The sequence below is a fragment of the Oncorhynchus kisutch genome, linkage group LG9 (assembly GCF_002021735.2).
Source record: "Oncorhynchus kisutch isolate 150728-3 linkage group LG9, Okis_V2, whole genome shotgun sequence".
Classification (NCBI taxonomy): domain Eukaryota; kingdom Metazoa; phylum Chordata; class Actinopteri; order Salmoniformes; family Salmonidae; genus Oncorhynchus; species Oncorhynchus kisutch.
Window position 1 is genome coordinate 17,261,947 of NC_034182.2, and position 25,408 is coordinate 17,287,354.

Here is a 25,408-nt window from a genome sequence, read left to right on the forward strand (position 1 = left end):
AGCATCATGCTGTGGGGATGTTTTCAGTGGCAGGGGCTGGGTAACTAGTCGGGATTAAGGAAAAGTACAGAGTTTCTTTACAACCTGCTCCAAAGAGCTCAAGACCTCAGACTGGGGCGAAGGATCACCTTCCAACAGGACAACGACCCTAAGCACACAGCCAAGACAATGCAGGAGTGGCTTTAGGACAAGTCTCTGAATGTCCTTAACCTGTCTAGGACTGGGGTTCAGCTAGCGGAGTGCAGGGCGCCAAATTCAAAACAACAAAAATCTCATAATGAAAATTCCTCACGCATACAAGTATTTTACACCATTTTAAAGATAGTATTCTCATTAATCCAGCCTGATTTCAAAAATAATTTACAGTGAAAGCACCACAAACTATTATGTTTGGTCACCACCAAGCCACAGAAAAACACAGCCATTATTCCAGCCAAAGAGAGGAGTCACAAAAAGCAGAAATAGAGAAAAAATTAATCACTAACCTTTGATGATCTTCATCAGATGACACTCATAAGGACTTCATGTTACACAATACATGTATGTTTTGTTTGATAAAGTTCATATTTATATCCAAAAATCTCAGTTTACATTGGCGCGTTAAGTTCAGTAGTTCTAAAACATGCAGTGATTGTGCAGAGCCACATCAATTTACAGAAATACTCATAATAAACATTGATAAAGATACGACTATTATACATGGAACTTTAGATAAGCTTCTCCTTAATGCAACCGCTGTGTCAGATTTAAAAAAAACTTTACGGAGAAAGCAAACCATGCAATAATCTGAGTACAGCCTTTAGATAACAAAGCAGACAAAAATATACCCGCCATATTGGGTAGTCAACATTAGCCTTTGATGATCTTCAGAATGCACTCCCAGGAATCACAGTTCCACCATAAATGTTTGATATGTTCGATAATGTCCATCAGTTACATCCAAATATCTTCTTTTGTTAGGGCGTTTGGTAAACAAATTCAAAAGCGCGTTCAGGTCGCGCCGAACGTTGGACGAAAAGTTAAAAAAGTTCCGTTACAGCCCATAGAAACATGCCAAACTAAGTATGGAATCAATCTTTAGGATGTTTTTAACATAAAACGTCATTAATGTTCCAACCGGACAATTCCGTTGTCTGTACAAATGAAGTGGAACGTAGCTACCTTTCACGTGATCGCGCCAGACCGAGGCTGTGGCACCAGACCACTCACTCAAAGAGCCCTTATGAGCCCGTCCTTTAGAGTAGAATCCTCAAAACAGGTTCTAAATACTGTTGACATCTAGTGGAAGCCTTGGGAAGTGAAACATAACTAATATCACCCTGTATCTTCAATGGGGGCTGAGTTGAAAAACTACAAACCTCAGATTTCCCACTTCCTGGTTGGATTTTTCTCAGGTTTTTGCCTGCCATATGAGTTATGTTATACTCACAGACATCATTCAAACAGTTTTAGAAACTTCAGAGTGTTTTCTATCCAAATGTACTAATTATATGCATATTCCAGGTTTTACAGCTGAGTAGCAGGCAGCTTAATTTGGGCACATTTTTCATCCAAGCTACCCATTACTGCCCCCTACCTGAAAGAAGTTAAATGGCCAAGGGAGAGCCCGGACTTGAACCCGATCAAACATCTCTGGAGAGACATGAAAATAGCTGTGCAGCAACTCTCCCCATCCAACCTGACAGAACTTAAAGAGGATCTGCAGAGAAGAATGGGAGAAACTCCCCAAATCCAAATGTGCAAAGCTTGTAACATCATTCTCAAGAAGCCTCAAGGCTGTAATCACTGCCAAAGGAAGTGATTACAACAAAGTACTGAGTAAAGGGTCTAAATACTTATATAAAATGTTTCTCAGTTTTTAAGCAACAATTTCTAAACCTGGTTTGGCTTTGTCATTATGGGATAGTGTGTGTAGATTGATGAGGGGGGAAAAAACAAATTAATCAATGTTAGAATAAGGCTGTAACGTAACAAAAATGTGGAAAAAGTCGAGGGGTCCGTACACTTTCCAAAGGCATGCAAGGATGTACGCACGCACGTATGTATGCACGCACGAACGCATGCATGTATGTATGAACGTACATAAACTCAGCAAAAAAATAAACGTCACTTTTTCAGGGCCCTGTCTATCAAAAATAATTCATAAAAATCCAAATAACTTCATAGATCTTCAATGTGAAGGGTTTAACAATCACTCATTAACTACACATGGTTGATGATATGACTAGTTTATCTAGCTTGTCCTGCGTTGCATATAATCGATGCGGTGCCTGTTAATTTATCATTGAATCATAGCCTACTTCGCCAAGCGGGTGATTTAACAAGCGCATTCGCGTAAAAAGCACCGTCGTTGCACCAATGTGTACCAAACCATAAACGCCTTTCTTAATATCAATACAAAAGTAAATATTTTTAAACCTGCATATTTAGTTAATATTGCCTGTTAACATGCATTTCTTTTAACTAGGGAAATTGTGTCACTTCTCTTGCGTTCATTGCACGCAGAGTCTGGCTATATGCAACAGTTTGGGCCGCCTGGCTTGTTGTGAACTAATTTGCCAGAATTGTAATTATTTATGACATAACATTGAAGGTTGTGCAATGTAACAGGAATATTTAGACTTATGGATGCCACCCGTTAGATAAAATACGGAACGGTTCCGTATTTCACTGAAAGAATAAACATTATCTTTTCGAAATTATAGTTTCCGGATTTGACCATATTAATGACCTATGGCTCGTATTTCTGTGTGTTATTATGTTATAATTAACTTCTCTAGGGTAGGGGGCAGCTTTAGGAATTTTGGATGAAAAGCATTCCCAAATTAAACAGCCTGCTACTCGGGCTCAGAAGATATATATATATATATATCTATCACTGGTAGATTTGGATAGAACACACTAAAGTTTCCAAACCTGTTAAAATAATGTCTAAGTATAACAGAACTGATTTGGCAGGCGAAAACCTGAGAAAATCAATTCAGGAAGTATTTTGTTTATTTGTTCTCTACTCAATGCCATTACAGTATCCATTGACTTAGGACTCAAAGTGCAGTCCCTATGCCTTCCACTAGATGTTAACAATCTTTAGAAAATGTTTCAGGCTTGTATTCTTATGAGGGAGTAAGACCAGTCTGAATGAGTGGACCCTGACATGTCACAGAGCTTTTTCATGCGCAATCCCGAGAGAGTGCATTTCTTGTTTACCTTTTATATTGACAACGTTATTGTCCGGTTGAAATATTATAGATCTGAGCTAAAAAACAAACCGGAGGACTGAATATAAACATTGTTTGACATGTTTATGAATTTTACGAATACAATTTAGATTTTTTGGGATGCCTGTTTTGACTGCGTTTGAGCCTGTGGATTACTGAAGAAAACACGCAAGTAAAACTGAGGTTTTTGGATATAAAGAGACTCGAACAAATCGAACAAAATGAACATTTATTGAGTAAATTAATGTCTTCTGAGCGCAACCATATGGAGATCAACAAAAAGGTAAGGGATTCATTTTATCTCCATTTCTGAGTTTTGTAACGCTTCTGCTTGGCTGGTTCCTGTTTGTCAACTGGGCTATGTTCTCAAATAATCTTAAGGTATGCTGTCGCCGTAAAGCATGTTTTAAATCTGACAGCGTGGTTGGATTTACAAGAAGTTCATCTTTAACCCTATGTAAAATCTGTTTTGTTTTCTGAATTTCTGTATTTGAATTTGGCGCTCTGCAAACTCACTGGATGTTGGCCAGATTACCCTAGAGAGGTTAAGTATGATTTGATATTTGATAGAACAGTTTGATTGAGCAGTGGTAGGCAGCAGCAGGCTCGTAAGCATTCATTCAAACAGCATTGAGCTGTTTATGACTTCAAGCCTATCAACTCCTGAGCTAGTTAGAGGGGTGTGCGCTAATAGCGTTTCAAACGGAGACGTCACTTGATCTGAGACCTTGAAATAGTTGTTCGCCTTGCTCTGCAAGGGCCGCGGCTTTTGTGGAGCAATGTGTAACGATGCTTCGAGGGTAGCTGTTGTCCGTGAGTTCACGTTTCGAGCCCAGGTAGGGGCAAGGAGAGGGACGGAAGCTATACTGTTACACTGGCAATACTAAAGTGCCTATAAGAACATCCAATAGTCAAAGGTATATGAAATACAAATGGTAGAGAGAGAAATAGTCCTATAATAACTACAACCTAAAACTTCTTACCTGGGAATTTTGAAGACTCATGTTAAAAGGAACCACCAGCTTTCTTATGTTCTCATGTTCTGAGCGAGGAACTTTCTTAGCTTTCTTACATGGCACATATTGCACTTTTACGTTCTACTCCAACACTTTGTTTTTTCATTATTTAAACCAAATTGAACATGTTTGATTATTTATTTGAGGCTAAATAGATTTTATTGATGTATTATATTAATTAAAAGAGTTAATTCAGTATTATTGTAATTAATACAAATAATAATAATTATTATATATATTTATTTTAAATCGGCCGATTTAGTCGGTATCGGCTTTTTTGGTCCTCCAATAATCGGTATTGGCGTTGAAAAATCATAATCGGTCGACCTCTAGCATGTACAGTTGAATTCAGAAGTTTACATACACCTGCCATCATGTATGTGTGTTGTTCAGATTTACCGATCCTGTGCAGGTGTTGCACATGGTCTGCCACTGCGAGGCAATACATTTGATCTTAGGTGTCTCACAGTACGTGCATTGCAATCTATAGCCCTGGCCACATCTACAGTCCTCATGCCACGTTGCAGCATGCCTAAGGCACGTTCACGCAGATGAGAGTCAGTAGAAAGGTCTCTCTAGTGTCCTAAGTCTCCATAACTGTGACCTTAATTGCATACCGTCTGTCAGCTGTTAGTGTCTTAACGACCGTTCCAAAGGTGCGTGTTCGTTACTTGTTTATGGTTCATTGAACAAGCATGAGAAACAGTGTTTAACCTTTTTGGGATAAGGGGCAGCATTTTCACTTTTGGATGAATAGCGTGCCCAGAGTGAACTGCCTCCTACTCTGTCCCAGATGCTAATATATGCATATTATTATTAGTATTGGATAGAAAACACTGACGTTTCTAAAACTGTTTGAATGATGTCTGTGAGTATAACAGAACTCATATGGCAGGCGAAAACCTGAGAAAAATCCAACCAGGAAGTGGGACATCTGAGGTTTATAGTTTTTCAAAGCTTGTCCTACCGAATACAGTGTCTATGGAGTCAAGTTGAACTTCCTACGGCTTCCACCAGATGTCAACCGTCTTTAGAAACTGGTTTGAGGATTCTACTATAAAGGAGGGGCACATGAGACCTGTTTGAGTCAGTGGTCTGGCAGAGTGTCTCAGGCTCTTGACGCGCGCTCCCGACAGCTCTCGTTCCAATGCATTTCTTCAGACATAGGAATTTTCTGGTTGGAACATTATTGATGTTTTATGTTAAAAACATCCTAAAGATTGATTCCATACATCGTTTGACTTGTTTATACGACCTGTAACGGAAGTTTTTGTCTGAACGAAGTGCTCACGCCTCATGAAGATGGATTACTGGGCTGAACACGCTAACAACAAGTGGCTATTTGGACATAAATGATGGACTTTATGGAACAAATCAGTCATTTATTGTCCAACTGGGATTCCTAGGAGTGCCTTCTGATGAAGATCATCAAAGGTAAGTGAACATTTATAGTGCTATTTCTAACTTCTGTTGACTCCAAAATGGCAGATAATTCTCTGGCTGGATTGGGCTCTGAGCACCGTTCTCAGATGATGCTTTTTCCCTAAAGTTTGTTTCAAATCTGACACAGCGGTTGCATTAAGGAGAAGTCTCTAATTCTGTGAATAACACTTGTATCTTTTATCAATGTTTATTATGAGTATTTCTGCAAAAATCACCGGATTTTTTGGAATCAAAACATTACAGCACGTAACGCGCCAATGTAAACAGATTTTTGGAAATAAATATGCACATTATCGAACAAAACATACATGTATTGTGTAACATGATGTCCTATGAGTGTCATCTGATGAAGATTATCAAAGGTTAGTGATTAATTTAATCTATATTTCTGATTTTTGGCTGTGTGTTATTTTGACTTGGCTATGACCTTATGTTGTGCTTTCGCTGTAAAGCATTTTTTAAATCGGACACGATGGGTAGATTAACAAGAAGTTTCTTTCATTTGCTGTATTGGACTGTGTGAAAGTTACATATTTAAAAAAAAAATATTCAAGTCTTTTCAGCGGAATGTTGTCGAGGGGTTCCGCTAGCGGAACGCCAGCGCTAGAAAGGTTAACACCCCCGGCCGTCCTACAATCTAAGCTAGATGCCCTCAATCTCACACAAATTATCACTGGACCTACCAGGTACAACCCAAAATCCGTAACCACGGGCACCCTCTTAGATATCATCCTGACCAACCTGCCCTCTAAATACACCTCTGCTGTCTTCAACCAGGACCAAAGCCATCACTGCCTCCTTGCCTGCGTCTGTAATGGGTCTGCGGTCAAATGACCACCCCTCATCACTGTCAAACACTTCAGCGAGCAGGCCTTTCTAATCGACCTGGCCCAGGTAACCTGGAAGGATATCGACCTTATTCTGCCAGTAGAGGATGCCTCTATTCTTTAAAAGTGCTTTCCTCACCATCTTACATAAGCATGCCCCGTTAAATTTAGAACGAGGAACAGATAAAGCCCCTGGTTCACTCCAGACCTGACTGCCCTTGACCTGCACAAAAACATCCTGTGGCGTACTGCATTAGCACCAAATAGCCCCCACGATATGCAACTTTTCAGGATCATTAGGAACCAATATACACAGGTAGGAAAGCCAAGGCTAGCTTTTTCAAACAGAAATTTACATTCTGTAGCACAAACTCCAAAAAGTCCTGGGACACTGTAGTCCAAGGAGAATAAGAGCACCTCCTCCCAGCTGCCCACTGCACTGAGGCTAGGAAACACTGTCACCACTGATAAATCCACAATAATTGAGAATTTCAAGAAGCACTTTTCTACAGCTGTCCATGCTTTCCACCTGGCTACCCCCTAACCCGGTCCACAGCTCTGCACCCCACACAGCAACTTTCCCAAGCCTCCCCCATTTCTCCCACACCTAAATCCAGATAGCTGATGTTCTGAACAAGCTGCAAAATCTGGATACCTACAAATCAGCTGGGCTAGACAATCTGGACTCACTCCATCTAAAATTATCCGCCGCAATAGTTGCAACCCCTATTACTAGCCTGTTCAACCTCTCGTATCGTCTGAGTTGCCCAAAGATTGTAAAGCTGCCGTGGTCATACCCCTCTTCAAAAGGGGGAGACACTCTAGACCCAAACTGTTACAGACCTATATCTATCCTACCCTGCCTATCTAAGGTCTTCGAAAGCCAAGTTAACAAACAGCTCACCGACCATTTCGAATCCCACCGTACCTTCTCCGCTATGCAATCTGGTTTCTGAGCTGGTCATGGGTGCACCTCAGCCACGCTCAAGGTCCTAAACGATATAACCGTCATCGATAAGAGACAATACTGTGCAGCAGTCTTCATCGAACTGGTCAAGGCTTTCGACTCTGTCAATCACCATATTCTTATCGACAGCCTTGGTTTCTCAAATTACTGCCTCGCCTTGTTCACCAACTATTTCTCAGACAGAGATCTGTGTGTCATATTGGAGGGTCTGTTGTCCGGACCTCTGGCAGTCTCTATGGGGGTGCCACAGGGTTCAATTCTCAGGACGACTCTTTTCTCTGTATACGTCAATGTCGTCACTCTTGCTGCTGGTTATTCTTTAATCTACCGCTACGCAGACAACACCATTCTGTATACCTCTGTCCCGTCTTTGGACACTGTGTTAACTAACCTCCAGACAAGCTTCAATGCCATGCAACTCTCCTTCCGTGGCCTCAAACTGCCCTTAAAATGCAAGAAAAACGAAATGCATGCTCTTCAACCAATCGCTGCCAAGACCTGCCCGCTCGACTAGCATCACTACTCTGGGCGGTTTTGACTTAGAATATGTGGACAACTACAAATACCTAGGTGTCTGGTTAGACTGTAAACTCTCCTTCCAGACTCACATGAACTTTGTATGGCTGCAATCCTGTTAACGGGAGCGATTTGACAACAGCCAGTCAAAGTGTAGGACGCCATTTTCAAAACATTAAAAATCTCATAATTAACATTCCTCAAATATACATGTATCTCATACCATTTTAAAGCTATTCTCATTGTTAAGCTCACCAGTGTCCGATTTCAAATATGCTTTACAGCAAAAGCACCACAAACGATTATGTTAGGTCACCACATAGCCACAGAAAAACACAGCCATTTTTTTCCCAGCCAAAGAGAGGAGTTTCAAAAAGCAGAAAGGGGTCAAATTAGTCACTAACCTTTGATGATCTTCATCAGATGACACTAATAGGACTTCATGTTACACAATACTTGTATGTTTTGTTTGATAAAGTTCATATTTATCAAAATGAGTTTACATTGGCGCGTTACATTCACTAGTTCCAAAAACAACCAGTGATTTTGCATAGCCACATCATTCAACAGAAATACTCACCATAATTGTAGATGATAATACAAGTTATACACATGAAATTATAGATATACCTCTCCTTAATGCAACCGATTTCAAAAAAACTTTACAGAATAAGCCAGCCATGCAATAATCTGAGACGGCGCTCAGAAATATTTGTCACAATAGCCGCCAACATAAACAAGAAATGACATGATAAATATTCCCTTTCCTTTGATGATCTATATCAGAAAGCACTCCAGGAATCCCAGGTCCACAATAAATGTTTGTTTTGTTCGATAATGTCCAAATAACTTATTTTGTTAGCGTGTTTGGTATACATATCCTAACGCTCATTTTGGTCAGCGTTATATCCGACAAAAACTTCAAAAAGTTATATTACAGGTCCAAGAAACCTACCGATCCTTGACTTTGGCAATGTCATTTACAAAATAGCCTCCAACACTCTACTCAGCAAACTGGATGCAGTCTTTCACGATGCCATCCGTTTTTTCACCAAAGCCCCATATAGTACCCACCACTGCGACCTGTATGCTCTCGCTTCATATTCGTCGCCAAACCCACTGGCTCCAAGTCATCTATAAATCTTTGCTTGGTAAAGCCCCGCCGTAGCACGCGCTCCAGCAGGTATATTGCACTGGTCACGACCAAAGCCAATTCCTACTTTGGCCGCCTTTCCATTCAGTTCTCTGCTGTCAATGACTGGAACAAATTGCAAAACTCAGTGAAGCTGGAGTCTTATACTTACCTCACTAAATTCAAGCATCAGATGTCAGAGCAGCTTACAGATCATTGCACATGTACATAGCCCATTCAGCTACCTCATCCCCATATGGTTATTTATTTGTCTTGCTCCTTTGCACCCCAGTATCTCTATTTGCACATTCATCTTCTGCACATCTATCACTCCGGTGTTTAATTGCTAAATTGTAATTACTTTGCCTCTATGGACTATTTATTGCCTTACCTCCCTAATCTTCCCTCATTTCCACACACTGTATATAGACTTTGTTTATTGACTGTACGTTTGTTTATTCCATGTGTAACTGTTGTTGTTTGTGTCTAACTGCTTTGTTTAATCTTGGTCAGGTCGCAGTTGTAAATGAGAACTTGTTCTCAACTTGCCTACCTAGTTAAATAAAGGTTAAATATATCTATTTTTGTATTAAATAAATCTTATGCAGCACGCCATCACTCTCCTTGGTCAAATAGCCCTTACACAGCCTGGAGGTGTGTTTGGTCATTGTCCTGTTGAAAACAAATGATAGTGGGACTAAGCGCAAACCAGATGGGATGGTGTATCGCTGCAGAATGCTGTGGTAGCCATGCTGGATAAGTGTGCCTTGAATTCTAAATAAATCACAAACCGTGTCACCAGCAAAGCACCCCCACACCTGGTCCTCTATGCTTCACGGTGGGAAACACACATGCAGAGCTCATCTGTTCACCTACTCTGGTCTCACAAAGACACGGCGGTTTGAACCAAAAATCTCCAATTTGGACTCAGACCAAAAGGACAGATTTCCACCGGTCTAATGTCCATTGCCTGTGTTTCTTGGCACAAGCAAGTCTCCTCTTCTTATTGGTGTCCTTTAGTAGTGCTTTCATTGCAGCAATTCAACTATGAAGGCCTGATTCACACAGTCTCCTATGAACAGTTGATGTTGAGATGTGTCTGTTACTTTTTCTCTGTGAAGCATATATTTGGGCTGAATTTTCTGAGGCTGGTAACTAATGAACTTGTCCTCTGCAGCAGAGGTAACTCGGGGTCTTCCTTTCATGTGGCGGTCCTCATGAGAGCCACTTTCACCATAACGCCAGATGGTTTTTGCGACTGCTCTTGAATAAACTTTCAAAGTTCTTGAAATTTTCTGGATTGACTGACCTTCATGTCTTAAAGCATTTCCCTTTGTTTATTTTAGCTGTTCTTGCCACAATTTCTGATTGGCTCAAACGCACTAAGAATCGAAAAGAAATCCCACAAATTAAAAAGGCACACCAGTTAATTTAAATGCATTCCAGGTGAATACCTCATGAAGCTGGTTGAGAGAATGCCAAGAGTGTGCAAAGCTGTCATCAAGGTGGCTGTTTGAAGAATCTCAAATATATGTTGATTTGTTTAACACTTTTTTGGTTACTACATGATTCCATGTGTTATTTTAAAGTTTTGATATCTTCACTACTATTCTACAATGTAGAAAAAAGTAAAAACAAAGAAAAACCCTGGAATAAGTAGGTGTCAAAACTTTTGAGCACACAGCCATGCAATCTCCATAGACAAATATTGGTAGTAGAATGGCCTTACTGAAGTGTTCAGTGACTTTCAACATGGCACAGTCATAGGATGACACCTCTCCAACAAGTCAAATTGCTGCCCTGCTAAGCTTCCCCGGTCAAATATAAGTGCTGGTATTGTGAAGTGGAAACGTCAAGGAGAAACAAAGGCTCAGCCGCCAAGTGGTAGGCCCAACAAGCTCACAGAAAGGGACAAAAAAAAAATTGTCCTCGGTTGCAAAACTCAAGAGTTTCAAACTGCCTCTGGTAGCAACGTCAGCAAAGTAACTGTGTAGGGAGCTACACGAAATGGGCTTCCATGGGCGAGCAGCCGCAAGATAGATTTTTTGCAGTTTTAAAAAGTTAATTTTCTGCAATTCTACACATTTTGCCATGGAGCTGAAAGGAAATGTTGCCATTTTAAAGCTAATTTGGGGTCCCTGGCTGGGCCACTCAAGAATATTCAGAGACTTGTCCTGAAGCCACTCCTGCTGCCTGTGTGCTTAGGATAATTGTCCTGTTGGAAGGTGAACCGTCGCAGGTTGTCAAGAAACTCTGCACTTTGCTCCGTTCAGCTTTCCCTCAATCCAGACTGGTCGACTAGTTCCTGCCGCTGAAATACATCCCATAAGCATGACGCTGCCACCACCATGCTTCAGTGTAGGAATGGTATCAAATCAAACTTTGACACATGCAGCGATTTCAACAAGTGTAGACTTCACTATGAAATGCTTAGTTACAAGCCCTTAACTTTTATTTTTGATGTGTGTAGTTTTCAACTGCCTGACTATAAAGTATGTGTTGGGTTAGGAGCCAGATTGCAGTTCCTATGGCTTCCACTAGATGTCAACAGTCGTTAGACATTGTTTCAGGCTTGTATTCTGAAAAACGAGGAAGAATGAGACCATATTGTAAGTGGCTTGCAGAATGATGCAGAGCTCCTTTGTGCTCGTGACCGATTGCGCGCCGTTCGTTGTTTTTCCCTTTCTATGGAAGACGCTATATTGTCCGGTTGAAATATTATCAATTATTTAGACAGACGACCTGAGGATTAATTATAAACAGCGTTTGACATGTTTCGAAGAATTTTACCGGTACTATTAGGATATATTCATCTGCATGTTGTGACCGCCATTGAGCCAGTGGATTACTGAACTAAAGTTTTTGGGACATAAAGAGGAACTTTATCGAACAAAACAAACATTTGTTTAACAGGAACTCTTGTGACTGCAACCAGAAGAAGCTCAAAGGTAAGTGATTAATTGTATTGCTATTTCTGACTTTCGTGACTCCTCTACCTTGGCTTGAAAATGTTTGTATGCTTCTGTAAGCAGGGTGCTGTCCTCAGATAATCGAAATGGAATGCTTTCACCGTAAAGCCTTTTAAAAATCTGACACAGCAGCTAGATTAACAAGAAGTTCATCTTTAAGCCGATGTATAACACTTATCTTTTATGAATGTTTATAATGAATATTTCTGTATTTTGAATTTGGCGTTCTGCAATTTCACCAGATGTTGGCCAGGTGGGTCGCTAGCGGAACGCCTGCGCCAGAGGTTAAAACTTCTTCAGGCTAAGGGCCTTTTCTCTCAATTTCCACCTGACTGATGTGCGTGCCAACAGTAAACTGCCTGTTGCTCAGGCCCTGAAGCCAGGATATGCCTATAATGTGTACCATTGGAAAGACACTTTGAAGTTTGTAGAAATGTTAAAATAATGTAGGAGACTATAACACAATAGATATGGTATGAGAAATTCAAAGAAAAACCAACCTGATTTGAGAGTCTATGCTCTTACAATGGAAAGTATAGGGAAATAATGACATCTAGCTCCCAGTTTGCAATTCTTATGGCATCCACTGGGTGTCAGCACTCAATGTTCAAGGTTTCAGGCTTGTTTCTTCCAAAATAAGTAAAATAATAATAATACGTTTTACTACAGGGACACAGTCTTGGAAATTTGTGTATGCGCGTGCGATGAAGAGAAGACACACCTGCTAATATCGTTTTCCTATTGAACTTACTTATTTCCATATGAAATATTATAGTTTGATTACATTTTAGGGTATCTGAGGAGTCAATAGAAACGTATTTTGACTTGTTTTAACAAAGTTTAGCGGTAGATTTTTGGATTCCTTTCTCTGCATGTGGATTACTCAAATCGATGGCGCCAACTAAACAGACTTACTGGGCTATAAAGAAGGATTTTATGTAACAAAATGACACTACATGTTATAGCTGGGACCCTTTGGATGACAAATCAGAGGAAGATTTTCAAAAAGTAAGTGAATATTTCATTGTTATTTGTGAATTTATGAAAAAAATATTGGGGCGCCGTCCTCAAACAATCGCATGGCATGTTTTCGCTGTAAAGGCTACTGGAAATCGGACAGTGCAGTTAGATTAACAAGATTTTTTATGTACATAAATGTTTCAAATCCATGTTATTTAATTGAATTGCGCGCCCTCCAGTTTCACTGGAAGTTGTCCCGCTAACGGGGCTCCTTGTTCTCATAACTATGGGTAAATAAGCAAACATTTCTGAAAACCTCTCTTCGCTTTGTCATTATTGGGAATTGTTTGTAAGATTGATGACGCTGGAACACAAAAAACGTGGAAAAAGTGAAGGGTCTGAATACATTCTAAATGCATTGTATAGGGCATTTATCTTTCCGACATAATTTATATCTGGTCTAAGTTGTTTAAAAACAGAGCGTTTTAACATGCGAAAATGTATATAAAAAAAATATATAAAAAATATAGCTTGGACTTAGGCATCCCGATAAACTGCTTAGGCGGCCTGCCCTAAAGTTTCTATCGTCGAAAAATCCCTGAACACACTTGTCGTTGCAACATCTGCTCTGGATAAGTGAGGTCAAATACTAGCAAAATTCCTTACCAGCCGGTACAATCTCTAAACCAACCATCTTGGGACCACTGCCAAAGATCTGCATGGTCTTGGGCTCTTTGTTTTCCCGCTAGGAGAGGAGACAAAAACATAATACAACATCAGGGAACATTCCTGGGATGAGTCCAAAATGTTACACTTTCCCTATATAGTGCATTACTTTTGACCAGAGCATTATGCAGGCCCCAAAGCAGTGTACTATTTCAGGAATAGGGTCTATTTCAGATGCAGAGTCCTGGAGAGATGTCCAGGAAACAGTTAGATCCTGTTGGAATGACAAACATCAACCACTGACCCCATGAATAGTTAGTTCTACTGACTGCAGCATCTTGGAAATGATGAAGGGGCAGAAGCTGGGTCGCTGTTCAAATAAAAAGGTAGCCAACAACAGTAATGTGATATTGGGCCTGGATAATCATTGAATCCATGGTGATACCTTTGTAGGCTTTATGTTTGTTGCTGTGTATTGCATGTCATTTGGATGTCTTTATGCCAAAATACACAAAACAATTGCTATACAGTAAGTTCTCTGGACTAGCAGGCTTCTGGCAGATAAAAAAAATGTAAAAGCCGGTAAATTTGCCGGCGCCAATTGTCCGGGAGAATTTAAATAATGCTTGCCGGTCTATAGGTTAATTGGCATACTGTTGTGGAATTAAAATTGGCACGTGTACAGTATATTCGTTATGCATCTTATCCATCACATGCGTACAGATTACAGAATGGCCGATTAATTAGGGCCGATTTCAAGTTTTCATAACAAATCGGTAATCGGTATTTGATCATGGCCGATTACATAGCACTCCAAGAGGAGACTGCGTGGCAGGCTGATTACCTGTTATGCGATTGCAGCAAGGAGCCAAGGTAAGGTGCTAGCAACCATTAAAAGTATCTTATAAAAAAACAATCATAGTTAACTACACATAGTTGATGATATGACTAGTTTATCTAGCTTGTCCTGCGTTGCATATAATCGATGCAGTGCATGTTAATTTATCATTGAATCATGGCCTACTAGTGATTTAACAAGCGCATTCGCGAAAAAAGCACTGTCGTTGCACCAATGTGTACCTAATCATCAACACCTTTCTTAAAATCAATATACAAGTATATATTTTTAAACCTGCATATTTAGTTAATATTGCCTGTTAAAATGCATTTATTTTAACTAGGGAAGTTGTGTCATTTCTCTTGTTCTGTGCAACAGAGTCAGGGGATATGCAGCAGTTTGGGCCGCCTGGCTCGTTGCGAACTGTGTGAAGACTATTTCTTCCTAACAAAGACGGCCAACTTCGCCAAACGAGGGAAGATTTAACAAAAGCGCATTTGCGAAAAAAAGCACGTGTAACAATACACTGATTTATTTTTTAAACCTGCATATTTAGCTAAAAGAAATCCAGGTTAGCAGGCAATATTAACCAGGTGAAATTGTGTCACTTCTCTTGCGTTCATTGCACGCATAGTCTGGCTATATGCAACAGTTTGGGCCGCTTGGCTCATTGCGAATTAATTTGCCAGAATTTTACATAATGATGACATGACATTGAAGGTTGTGCAACGTAACAGGAATATTTATTAGACTTATGGATGCCACCCATTAGGTAAAATACAGAACGGTTCTGTATTTCACTGAAAGAATAAACATTTTGTTTTTGAAATGATAGTTTCAATATTTGACCATATTAATGGCTTGTATTTCTGCGTGTTATTATATTATAATTAAGTCTATTATTTGATAGAGCAGTCTGACTGAGCGGTGGTAGGCAGCAGCAGGCACATAAGCATTCATTCAAACAGCACTTTACTGCATTTAACAGCAACATTGCACAGTTTATGACTTCAAGCCTATCAACTCCCGAGATTAGACTGGCAATACTAAAGTACCTATAAGAACATCCAATAGTCAAATGTACATGAAATACAAAAAAATGATAGCGAGAGAAATAGCCCTATAATAACTACAACCTAAAACTTCTTACCTGGGAATATTGAAGACTCATGTTAAAAAGAACCACGAGCTACCATATGTTCTGAGCAACATACTTAAACGTTAGCTTTTTTACGTGGCACATATTGCACTTTTACTTTGTTATTGCATTATTTAAATTAAATTGAACAGGTTTCATTATTTATTTGAGACTAAATTGATTTTATTGATGTATTATATTAAGTTAAAATAAAATAAAAAGTGTTCATTGTTCATTCAGTATTGTTATAATTGTCATTATTACAAATATATATATATAAAAATAGTCTGATCAATCGGTCTTGGCTTTTTTTGGTCCTCCAATAATCGGCATCCGCATTGAAAAATCATGATCGGTCGACCTCTAGTAGATAGAGCATTTGAGCGGAAAAATCTGTCACGAGAGCTGCTGCTACAGTATCTCAAACAGCAAATGCATATGCAATGGAAGGCAGGTTTCATCAGCGTGTCACACACAACTTTGCAATAAGCTGGGGGCAGTATACATTTTGAAAAAATATACTTAATTGTTTGAAACCTGTGTATGTTTTAATACGAGGCATGTCTTACCTTGCTTCAAAGTAGCCTAGCCAAAAAATCAGACCATATCCATGAAGGCAATTATTTTATATCAACTTTCTTTCATTGTCCAGTAACCAAAGGCACAATAGTAGTCACATTAGAATCCCAAGCTCGTTGTTGCATATTAGATCTCCCCTCTTTCTAATGGATATTTTAATCTCTGTCACATCAAACCACTCACATGTGCCTTTTTGACAGCGGTGTTTTCTTGCCAATTGCATTAACTATTGAACGAACAGTCTCGCGGAGTCATCTGCGAGAAATAGTTTATCAACATTTTCTGACCTGTTGCATCAGACTAATTGCTTTTTAAAGTTCCCCATGTAGCCTACACCAACTGGTTCTATCATCCCACAACTGTCCGAAAGTCAGATTGGAATCGGCTATTTCTTTCTCGACAAGCTGACCAATAGCATAGGTAAACTTTTCTATGCGGAATAGCATATTGCTGCTATCCCCCATAGGAGAAAATTTTACCTATTCTATTGGTCATCTTGTCGAGAAAGAAATAGGCTAGGAATTTTGCTATTCGTTACCCGTCTTGTTGGCAGAGGAAAGGTGGATAGTTATTCTAACATCTTCAAAGAGCACATCAGAATTCGGCAAGAAGGATTGCACATCGTTGCATCCTAGACTTTCATGTTCAATTAATATAAAGTACAACAATCCAAACAAGATTTCTGTCATTCTGAGCACCATGGGTGAACGTCCTAATCAGGTTACGCACCCATCACATATGGTTCCGGAAAATTTCTAAAATGGCCGTCGAAATATAAGGGATAGGTGTCCCGTCAACGAGACAGTTGTAAATCATACTGCGCCGTGTGTCACGATTGCAGATTTTAGAGAAACAACAAATGTCAGTACATACAGTGGGGCAAAAAAGTATTGGATATGGATAAGAAATAAAAGTAACAAGTAATTACAGAGCAGCAGTAAAATAACAATAGCGAGACTATATACATGGGGAACTGGTACAGAGTCAATGTGCAGGTTCACCGGTTAGTTGAGGTAATATGTACATGTACAGTGGGGCAAAAAAGTATTTAGTCAGCCACCAATTGTGCAAGTTCTCCCACTTAAAAAGATGAGGCCTGTAATTTTCATCATAGGTACACTTCAACTATGACAGACAAAATTAGAAAAAAAATCCAGAAAATCACATTGTAGGATTTTTTTATGAATTTATTAGAAAATTATGGTGGAAAATAAGTATTTGGTCACCTACAAACAAGCAAGATTTCTGGCTCTCACAGATCTGTAACTTCTTCTTTAAAACCTCTTGATACTACCCATCCCGGATCCGGGAGCGTAATCATCGCCTGAAACTAATTAGCATAACGCAGCGAACATAAATATCCCTAGAAAATATTCCTATTCATGAAAATCACAAATGAAATATATTGAGACACAGCTTCGCCTTTTGTTAATCAGCCTGTCAAGATTTTCAAAATATGCTTTACAGCCAACGCTAGACAAGCATTTGTGTAGGTTTATAATAGCCTAGCATAGCATTATGCCTTGCTAGCAGCAAGCAACCTTGTCACGGAAATCAGAAAAGCAATCAAATTAAATTGTTTAACTTTGATGAACTTCAGATGTTTTCACTCACGAGACTCCCAGGTAGATAGCAAAAGTTCATTTTTTCCCAAAAGATTACTTTTGTAGGCGAAACAGCTCCGTTTGTTCTTCACGTTTGGCTGAGAAATCGCCCGGAAATTGCGGTCACCCCAACGCCAAATTTTTTTCCAAATTAGCTCCATAATATCGACAGAAACATGGCAAACGTTGTTTAGAATCCATCCTCAAGGTGTTTTTCTATAATATCGATAATATATCCGTCGGGACAATTACTTTTTCTCTAGGACCGATTGGAGTAATGGCTACCTCTGTACTTTACGCGAGAATCTCTCTCGGAGCCACCATGTGACCACTTACGCAATGTGCCACCATACGGCTATTCTTCAACAGAAATGCGTAAAACTACGTCACAATGCTGTAGACAACTTGGGGAATACGTAGAAAGCGTAAGCTCGTTGATGGTACATTCACAGCCATATAGGGAGTCATTGGAATGCAGCTCTTTCAAAACCTGGGGCACTTCCGGGTTGGATTTTTCTCAAGCTTTCGCTTGCAACATCAGTTCTGTTATACTCACAGACAATATCTTTACAGTTTTGGAAACGTTAGAGTGTTTTCTATCCAAAGCAATTATATGCATATTCTAGCATCTTTTCCTGACAAAATATCCCGTTTAAAACGGGATCGTTTTTTTTTCTTCCAAAAATGACAATACTGCCCCTAGAGTTCCAAGAGGTTTGAGGCTCCTCTGTCCTCCACTCGTTACCTGTATTAATGGCACCTGTTTGAACTTGTTATCAGTATAAACGACACCTGTCCACAACCTCGAACAGTCACACTCCAAACTCCACTATGGCCAAGAACAGAGAGCTGTCAAAGGACACCAGAAACAAAATTGTAGGCCTGCACCAGGCTGGGAAGACTGAATCTGCAATAGGTAAGCAGCTTGGTTTGAAGAAATCAACTGTGGGAGCAATTATTAGGAAATGGAAGACATACAAGACCACTGATAATCTCCCTCGATCTGGGGCTCCACGCAAGATCTCACCCCGTGGGGTCAAAATGAACACAAGAACGGTGAGCAAAAATCCCAGAACCACACGGGGGGACCTAGTGAATGACCTGCAGAGAAATGGGACCAAAGTAACAAAGCCTACCATCAGTAACACACTACGCCGCCAGGGACTCAAATCCTGCAGTGCCAGACGTGTCCCCCTGCTTAAGCAAGTACATGTCCAGGCCCGTCTGAAGTTTGCTAGAGAGCATTTGGATGATCCAGAAGAAGATTGGGAGAATGTCATATGGTCAGATGAAACCAAAATATAACTTTTTGGTAAAAACTGAACTCGTCGTGTTTGGAGGACAAAGAATGCTGAGTTGCATCCAAAGAACACCATACCTACTGTGAAGCATGGGGGTGGAAACATCATGCTTTGGGGCTGTTTTTCTGCAAAGGGACCAGGACAACTGATCCGTGTAAAGGAAAGAATGAATGGGGCCATGTACCATGAGATTTTGAGTGAAAACCTCCTTCCATCAGCAAGGGCATTGAAGATGAAACGTGGCTTGGTCTTTCAGCATGACAATGACCCCAAACACACTGCCCGGGCAACGAAGGAGTGGCTTCGTAAGAAGCATTTCAAGGTCCTGGAGTGGCCTAGCCAGTCTCCAGATCTCAACCCCATAGAAAATCTTTGTAGGGAGTTGAAAGTCCGTGTTGCCCAGCAACAGCCCCAAAACATCACTGCTCTAGAGGAGATCTGCATGGAGGAATGGCCAAAATACCAGCAAGTGTGTGTGAAAACCTTGTGAAGACTTACAGAAAACATTTGACCTCTGTTATATACCCTTTGTTGGCAATGACAAAGTATTGAGATAAACTTTGTTATTGACCATCTACTTATTTTCCACCATAATTTGCAAATAAATTCGTAAAGAATCTGTGATTATCTGGATTTTTTTTCTTCTCATTTTGTCTGTCATAGTTGAAGTACCTATGATGAAAATTACAGGCCTCTCTCATCTTTTTAAGTGGGAGAACTTGCACAATTGGTGACTGACTAAATACTTTTTTGCCCCACTGTATATATGTCTTATATGGGCTGAAAGCTTAAATGTGTGTTAATATAACTGCACTGTCCAATTTACAGTAGCTATTACTGTGAAAAAATGCTAAGCTATTGTTTGAGAGCTAACAAAACACTTTTCACCGCGATAGGTTTGATAAATTCACCTCTGAAGGTGAAACGTGTACTTAAATTCTGAAATCTCTTGATTTATCATCCAAAGGGTCCCACAAATAACATGAAGTGTTTTGTTAGATAAAATATTTTTTCATATCCTAAAAAGGTCCATATCGATTTTGTGTTTCCACTCGTTCAATTTGCAAATCTGTGAAAATCTAACCCTAAACGTTGTTTCAACCAGTCAAATCATGTTTGTATGTATTCCTCAGAGATCGTAGAACGTAACCAGACTTCACTACATCATTAGAGGTGTAGTATATCCTATAGGACAAGTTTGGTCAGAGTGATGCCTTTCATGGTATGCTGATGACGCGGGCGGTCTTCACTTGATGGACTGTAACTTTGTCAAATAAGCACCAATCGGGGTCAAACAAAGCTAGCTAGATAGCCAATGAACAGAACCCCGTATCTGTGGCAAAATGTAGCAGCTAACCTTGTGCGACAGCCAGTCTTTTCTTTTTGGACAAAAATTATAAGAATATGGAGTTATGAAATGTGGAGCCTATAACATGGCTACTAATACTGGAAAAGCCCAATCAAAGTATACAGATGACGTAATTCTTGCAGAAAAATGTAATATGAATGTAAATGTCTCCTTCACGATTTGCCCAAATGTACCTGGGTGAACTCACACTAAATGTCATGTAGTTTGCTCATATTTCAAGTTAACCGTCTGAAACTTTGCACATACACTGCTGCCATCCTGTGGACACCATCGGATTTACAACCAGAGTGATGGCTAGACGTGGGACCTTTGTTGCATTTCAAAGATGGTAGGGGAGAAAAAGAAAGTTGTTTTTTTCATTGTATTTTCTTCTACCAGACCTATTCTCTTACATTCAATTCACATTTCCACAAACTTCAGTGTTTCCTTTCAAATGAACCAAGAATATGCATATCCTTGCTTCAGGGCCCAAGCAACAGGCAGGTAGATTTGGGTGTGTCATTCTAGGCGAAAATTTAAAGAAGAAAAAAAGGCCACCATCCTCCCTAAGACGTTTTAAAATGCTGCTGGTCAAATGTCCGGCGTCACATTTTCCAAACCGAAACCCTGGCATATCCATACATTAGATCAATATTGGGTACAATATCTCAGTTAGCAGCATATAAAACTACAACCCCCAACCTAACTTTCTAAAGCACTTGTGATAAGAAATAGGCTGTTCTGAATTACATAAGATGAAAAGATAATGCCATTACAGTAACCATGTGACCCCATGACACAGGGTGCTAAGCAGATTTGCCAAGAAGAGAGGTATCTGTTGATGTTATGGACAGACAGTACACACAAGGCTAAGGCTCTCTGTCTATTGAGAATGTAGCTAATGCATCCAGAGCCAGCAAACAGGCTGCAAAGGCCCTCTTGCTAATGAGAACCTATTTCCAGTGCATTAAGTCCACAAACAAGTTAGGCAAAAAACAGAAGAGTAAAAATGCAGATAATGTTTTGTAAATCACCATGTGAAATCAAAATAAAACTGATCAAATAAAATATAAAAACAGTCTCCAGTGATCACCTCATCACCGACCTCGGACTTCAGGCGGCGGGAGCGTCGCTCAGGGAGCAGGCAGTCCTTGTTCTGAGTCCCGTCACTCAGGCTGTCCCTCTCTCGGTCCTCTTCATCCTCCTCCTCTTCCTCCTCTTCCCCCATGCCCTCGTCCTGCACCTCTTCGTCATCTCCCTCCTCGTACAGATGGTGGATACCCTGAGGGGGAGAGGTAGGGTAGTTAAAAATCAGCAAGAGGAAGGAGAAGGCCTACTTACTCAAGGTCGACCGATTAATCGGAATGGCCGATTAATTAGGGCCTTTATTTAATAAGGCAAGTCAGTTGATGATGGATTTCACTTCAGCAGTAATAAATTCATTAGCTTCTTTGAGGAAAAGATCATGATTATTAGAAAGCAAATTACAGACTCCTCTTTAAATCTGCGTATTCCTTCAAAGCTCAGTTGTCCTGATTCTGCACATAGGATCAAGAGAGACACTCAAGTGTTTTAGTACTATATCTCTTGATACAATGATGCAAATAATCATGGACTCTAAACCTTCAAGCTGCATTCTGGACCCCATTCCAAATAAACTACTGAAAGAGCTGCTTCCTGTGCTTGGCCATCCTATGTTGAACATAATAAACAGCTCTCTATCCACCGGATGTGTACCAAACTCACTAAAAGTGGCAGTAATAAAGCCTCTTGAAAAAGCCCAACCTTGACCCAGAAAATATAAAAAGCTATCGGCCTATATCAAATCTTCCATTCCTCTCAAATTTTAGAAAAGGCTGTTGCGCAGCAACTCACTGCCTTCCTGAAGAGAAACAATGTACACGAAATGCTTCAGTCTGGTTTTAGACCCCATCATAGCACTGAGACTGCACTTGTGAAGGTGGTAAAAGACCTTTAAATGGCGTCAGACTGAGGCTCTGCATCTGTCCTCGTGCTCCTAGACCTTAGTGCTGCTTTTGATACCATCGATCACCACATTCTTTTGGAGATTGGAAACCCAAATTGGTCTACATGGACAAGTTATGGCCTGGATTAGATCTTCTGTTGGAAAGATATCAGTTTGACTATGAATGGTTTGTCCTCTGACAAATCAACTGTAAATTTCGGTGTTCCTCAAGGTTCCGTTTTAGGACCACCATTGTTTTCACTATATATTTTACCTCTTGGGGATGTCAAGCATCCCGGTGCAAGCATGGTGAATGGTGAAGCCCCAAAATTGCCCTCACTAGAAGCCTGTGTTTCAGACATAAGGAAGTGGATGGCTGCAAAATTCCTACTTTTAAACTCGGATCCAAAGAAACAAAGAGATCTTCTGTTGAATCTGACAATTAATCTTGATGGTTGTACAGTCGTCTCAAATAAAACTGAAGGACCTCGTTGTTACTCTGGACCCTGATCTCTCTTTCGACAAACATATACAGACTGTTTCAAGGACAGCTTTTTTCCCATCTACGTAAAATTGCAAAAATCAGAAACGTTTTGTCCAAAAATTATGCAGGAAAATGTATCCATGCTTTTATTACTTCGAGGTTAGACTACTGCAATGCTCTACTTTCTGGCTACCCAGATAAAGCACTAAATAACCTTCAGTGCTAAATATGGCTGCTAGAATCCTGACTAGAACCCAAACATTTTATCATATTAGTCCAGTGCTAGCCTCCCTACACTAGCTTCCTGTTAAGGCAAGGGCTAATTTTAAGGTTTTACTGCTAACCGACAAAGCATTACATGGGCGTGCTCCTACCGGTCTCTCTGATTTGGACCTGCCGTACATACCTACATGTACACTACAGTCACAAGACGCAGGCCTCCTAATTGTCCCTAGAATTTCTAAGCAAACAGCTGGAGGCAGGGCTTTCTCCTATAGATCTCCATTTTTATGGAATGGTCTGCCTACCCATGTGAGAGACGCAGACTCGGTCTCAACCTTGTGGGTCATATGATTGAGTGTAGTCTGGCCCAGGAGTGTGAAGGTGAACGGAAAGGCTCTGGAGCAACGAACCGCCCGCTGTCGCTGCCTGACCGGTTCCCCTCTTTCCACTGGGTTTCTCTGCCTCTAACTCTATTACAGGGGCTGAGTCAATGGGGTGTGTCACTTGAGTGGGTTGAGTCACTGATGTGATCTTCCGGTCTGGGTTGGCGCCCTCCTTGGGTTGTGCTGTGGCGGAGATCTTTGTGGGCTATACTCGGCCTTGTCTCAGGATGGTAAGTTGGTGGTTGAAGATATCCCTCTAGTGGTGTGGGGGCTATGCTTTGGCAATGTGGGTGGGGTTATATCCTTCCTGTTTAGCCCTGTCCGGGGGCATCATCGGATGGGGTCACAGTGTCTCCTGACCCCTCCTGTCTCAGCCTCCAGTATTTATGCTGCAGTAGTTTGTGTCGGGGGCTAGGGTCAGTTTGTTATATCTGGAGTACTTCTCCTGTCTTATCCGGTGTCCTGTGTGAATTTAAGTATACTCTAATTCTCTTTTTTTCTCTCTCTCGGAGGACCTGAGCCCTAGGACCATGCCTCAGGACTACCTGGCATGATGACTCCTTGCTGTCCCCAGTCCACCTTGTTCTGCCTGCGGCTATGGAATCCTGACCTGTTCACCGGACGTGCTACCTGTCCCAGACCTGCTGTTTTCAACTCTCTAGAGACAGCAGGAGTGGTAGAGATACTCTTAATGATCGACTATGAAAAGCCAAATGACATTTACTCCTAAGGTGCTGACTTGCTGCACCCTCAACAACTACTGTGATTATTATTATTTGACCATGCTGGTCTTTTTGAACATCTTGGCCATGTTCTGTTATAATCTCCACCCAGCACAGCCAGAAGAGGACTGGCCACCCCTCATAGCCTGGTTCCTCTTGGTTTCTTCCTAGGTTTTGGCCTTTCTAGGGAGTTTTTCCTAGCCACCGTGCTTCTACACCTGCATTGCTTGCGGTTTGGGGTTTTAGGCTGTGTTTCTGTACAGCACTTTGAGATATCAGCTGATGTATGAAGGGCTATATAAATAAATTTGATTTGAGAACCCATTCTTACTTTCAATGACGGCCTAGGAATGGTGGGTTAACTGCCTTGTTCAGGGGCAGAACGACAGATTTTCACCTTGTCAGCTCGGGGTATGCAATCTTGCAACCTTACAGTTAACTCGACCAACGCTATAACCACCTGCCTCTCGTTGCACTCCACAAGGAGTGCCTGTTACACGAATGCAGTAGAAGCCAAGGTAAGTTGCTAGCTAGCATTAAACTTCTTATAAAAAATAAAATCAATCAATCAATCATAATTACTAGTTAACTACACATGGTTGATGATATTACTAGTTTATCTAGCGTGTCCTGCGTTGCATATAATCGATGCAACGCTGGAAAAAAAGCACAATCGTTGGACGACTGTTTCTAACCATAAACATCAATGCCTTTCTTAAAATCAATACACAGAAGTACATATTTTTAAACCTGCATATTTAGCTAAAAGAAATCCAGGTTAGCAGGCACTATTAACCAGGTGAAATTGTGTCACTTCTCTTGCGTTCATTGCACGCAGAGTCAGGGTATATGCAACAGTTTGGGAAACCTGGCTCATTGCGAACTAATTTGCCAGAATTGTATGTAATTATGACATAACATTGAAGGTCGTACAATGTAACAAGAATATTTAGACTTATGGATGCCACCCGTTAGATAAAATCCCAGATCGGTTCCATATTTCACCGAAATAAACCTTTTGTTTTTTCGAAATGATAGTTTCCTGATTCGACCATATTAATGACCTAAGGCTCGTATGTGTGTGTTATATTATAATTAAGCCTAGGATT

General features: G+C 40.5%; 1 protein-coding gene across 5 annotated transcripts in view; it reads right to left on the minus strand.

Annotated features, from left to right (window-relative positions):
* Positions 1–25,408, minus strand: part of LOC109896831 (lysine-specific demethylase 5A-like) — an 88,974-nt gene that overhangs the window by 49,196 nt on the left and 14,370 nt on the right. For 3 of the 5 annotated variants that reach the window (XM_031832036.1, XM_020491215.2, XM_020491214.2), the window contains exons 5-6: positions 21,616–21,804; positions 13,715–13,793 (exon numbers count right to left, since the gene is read on the minus strand). In XM_031832036.1, coding sequence (XP_031687896.1) covers positions 13,715–13,793; positions 21,616–21,804 — 268 coding nt within the window. The remainder of the gene's footprint in view (positions 1–13,714; positions 13,794–21,615; positions 21,805–25,408) is intronic. The other 2 variants (XM_031832038.1, XM_031832037.1) reach the window with 1 other exon arrangement.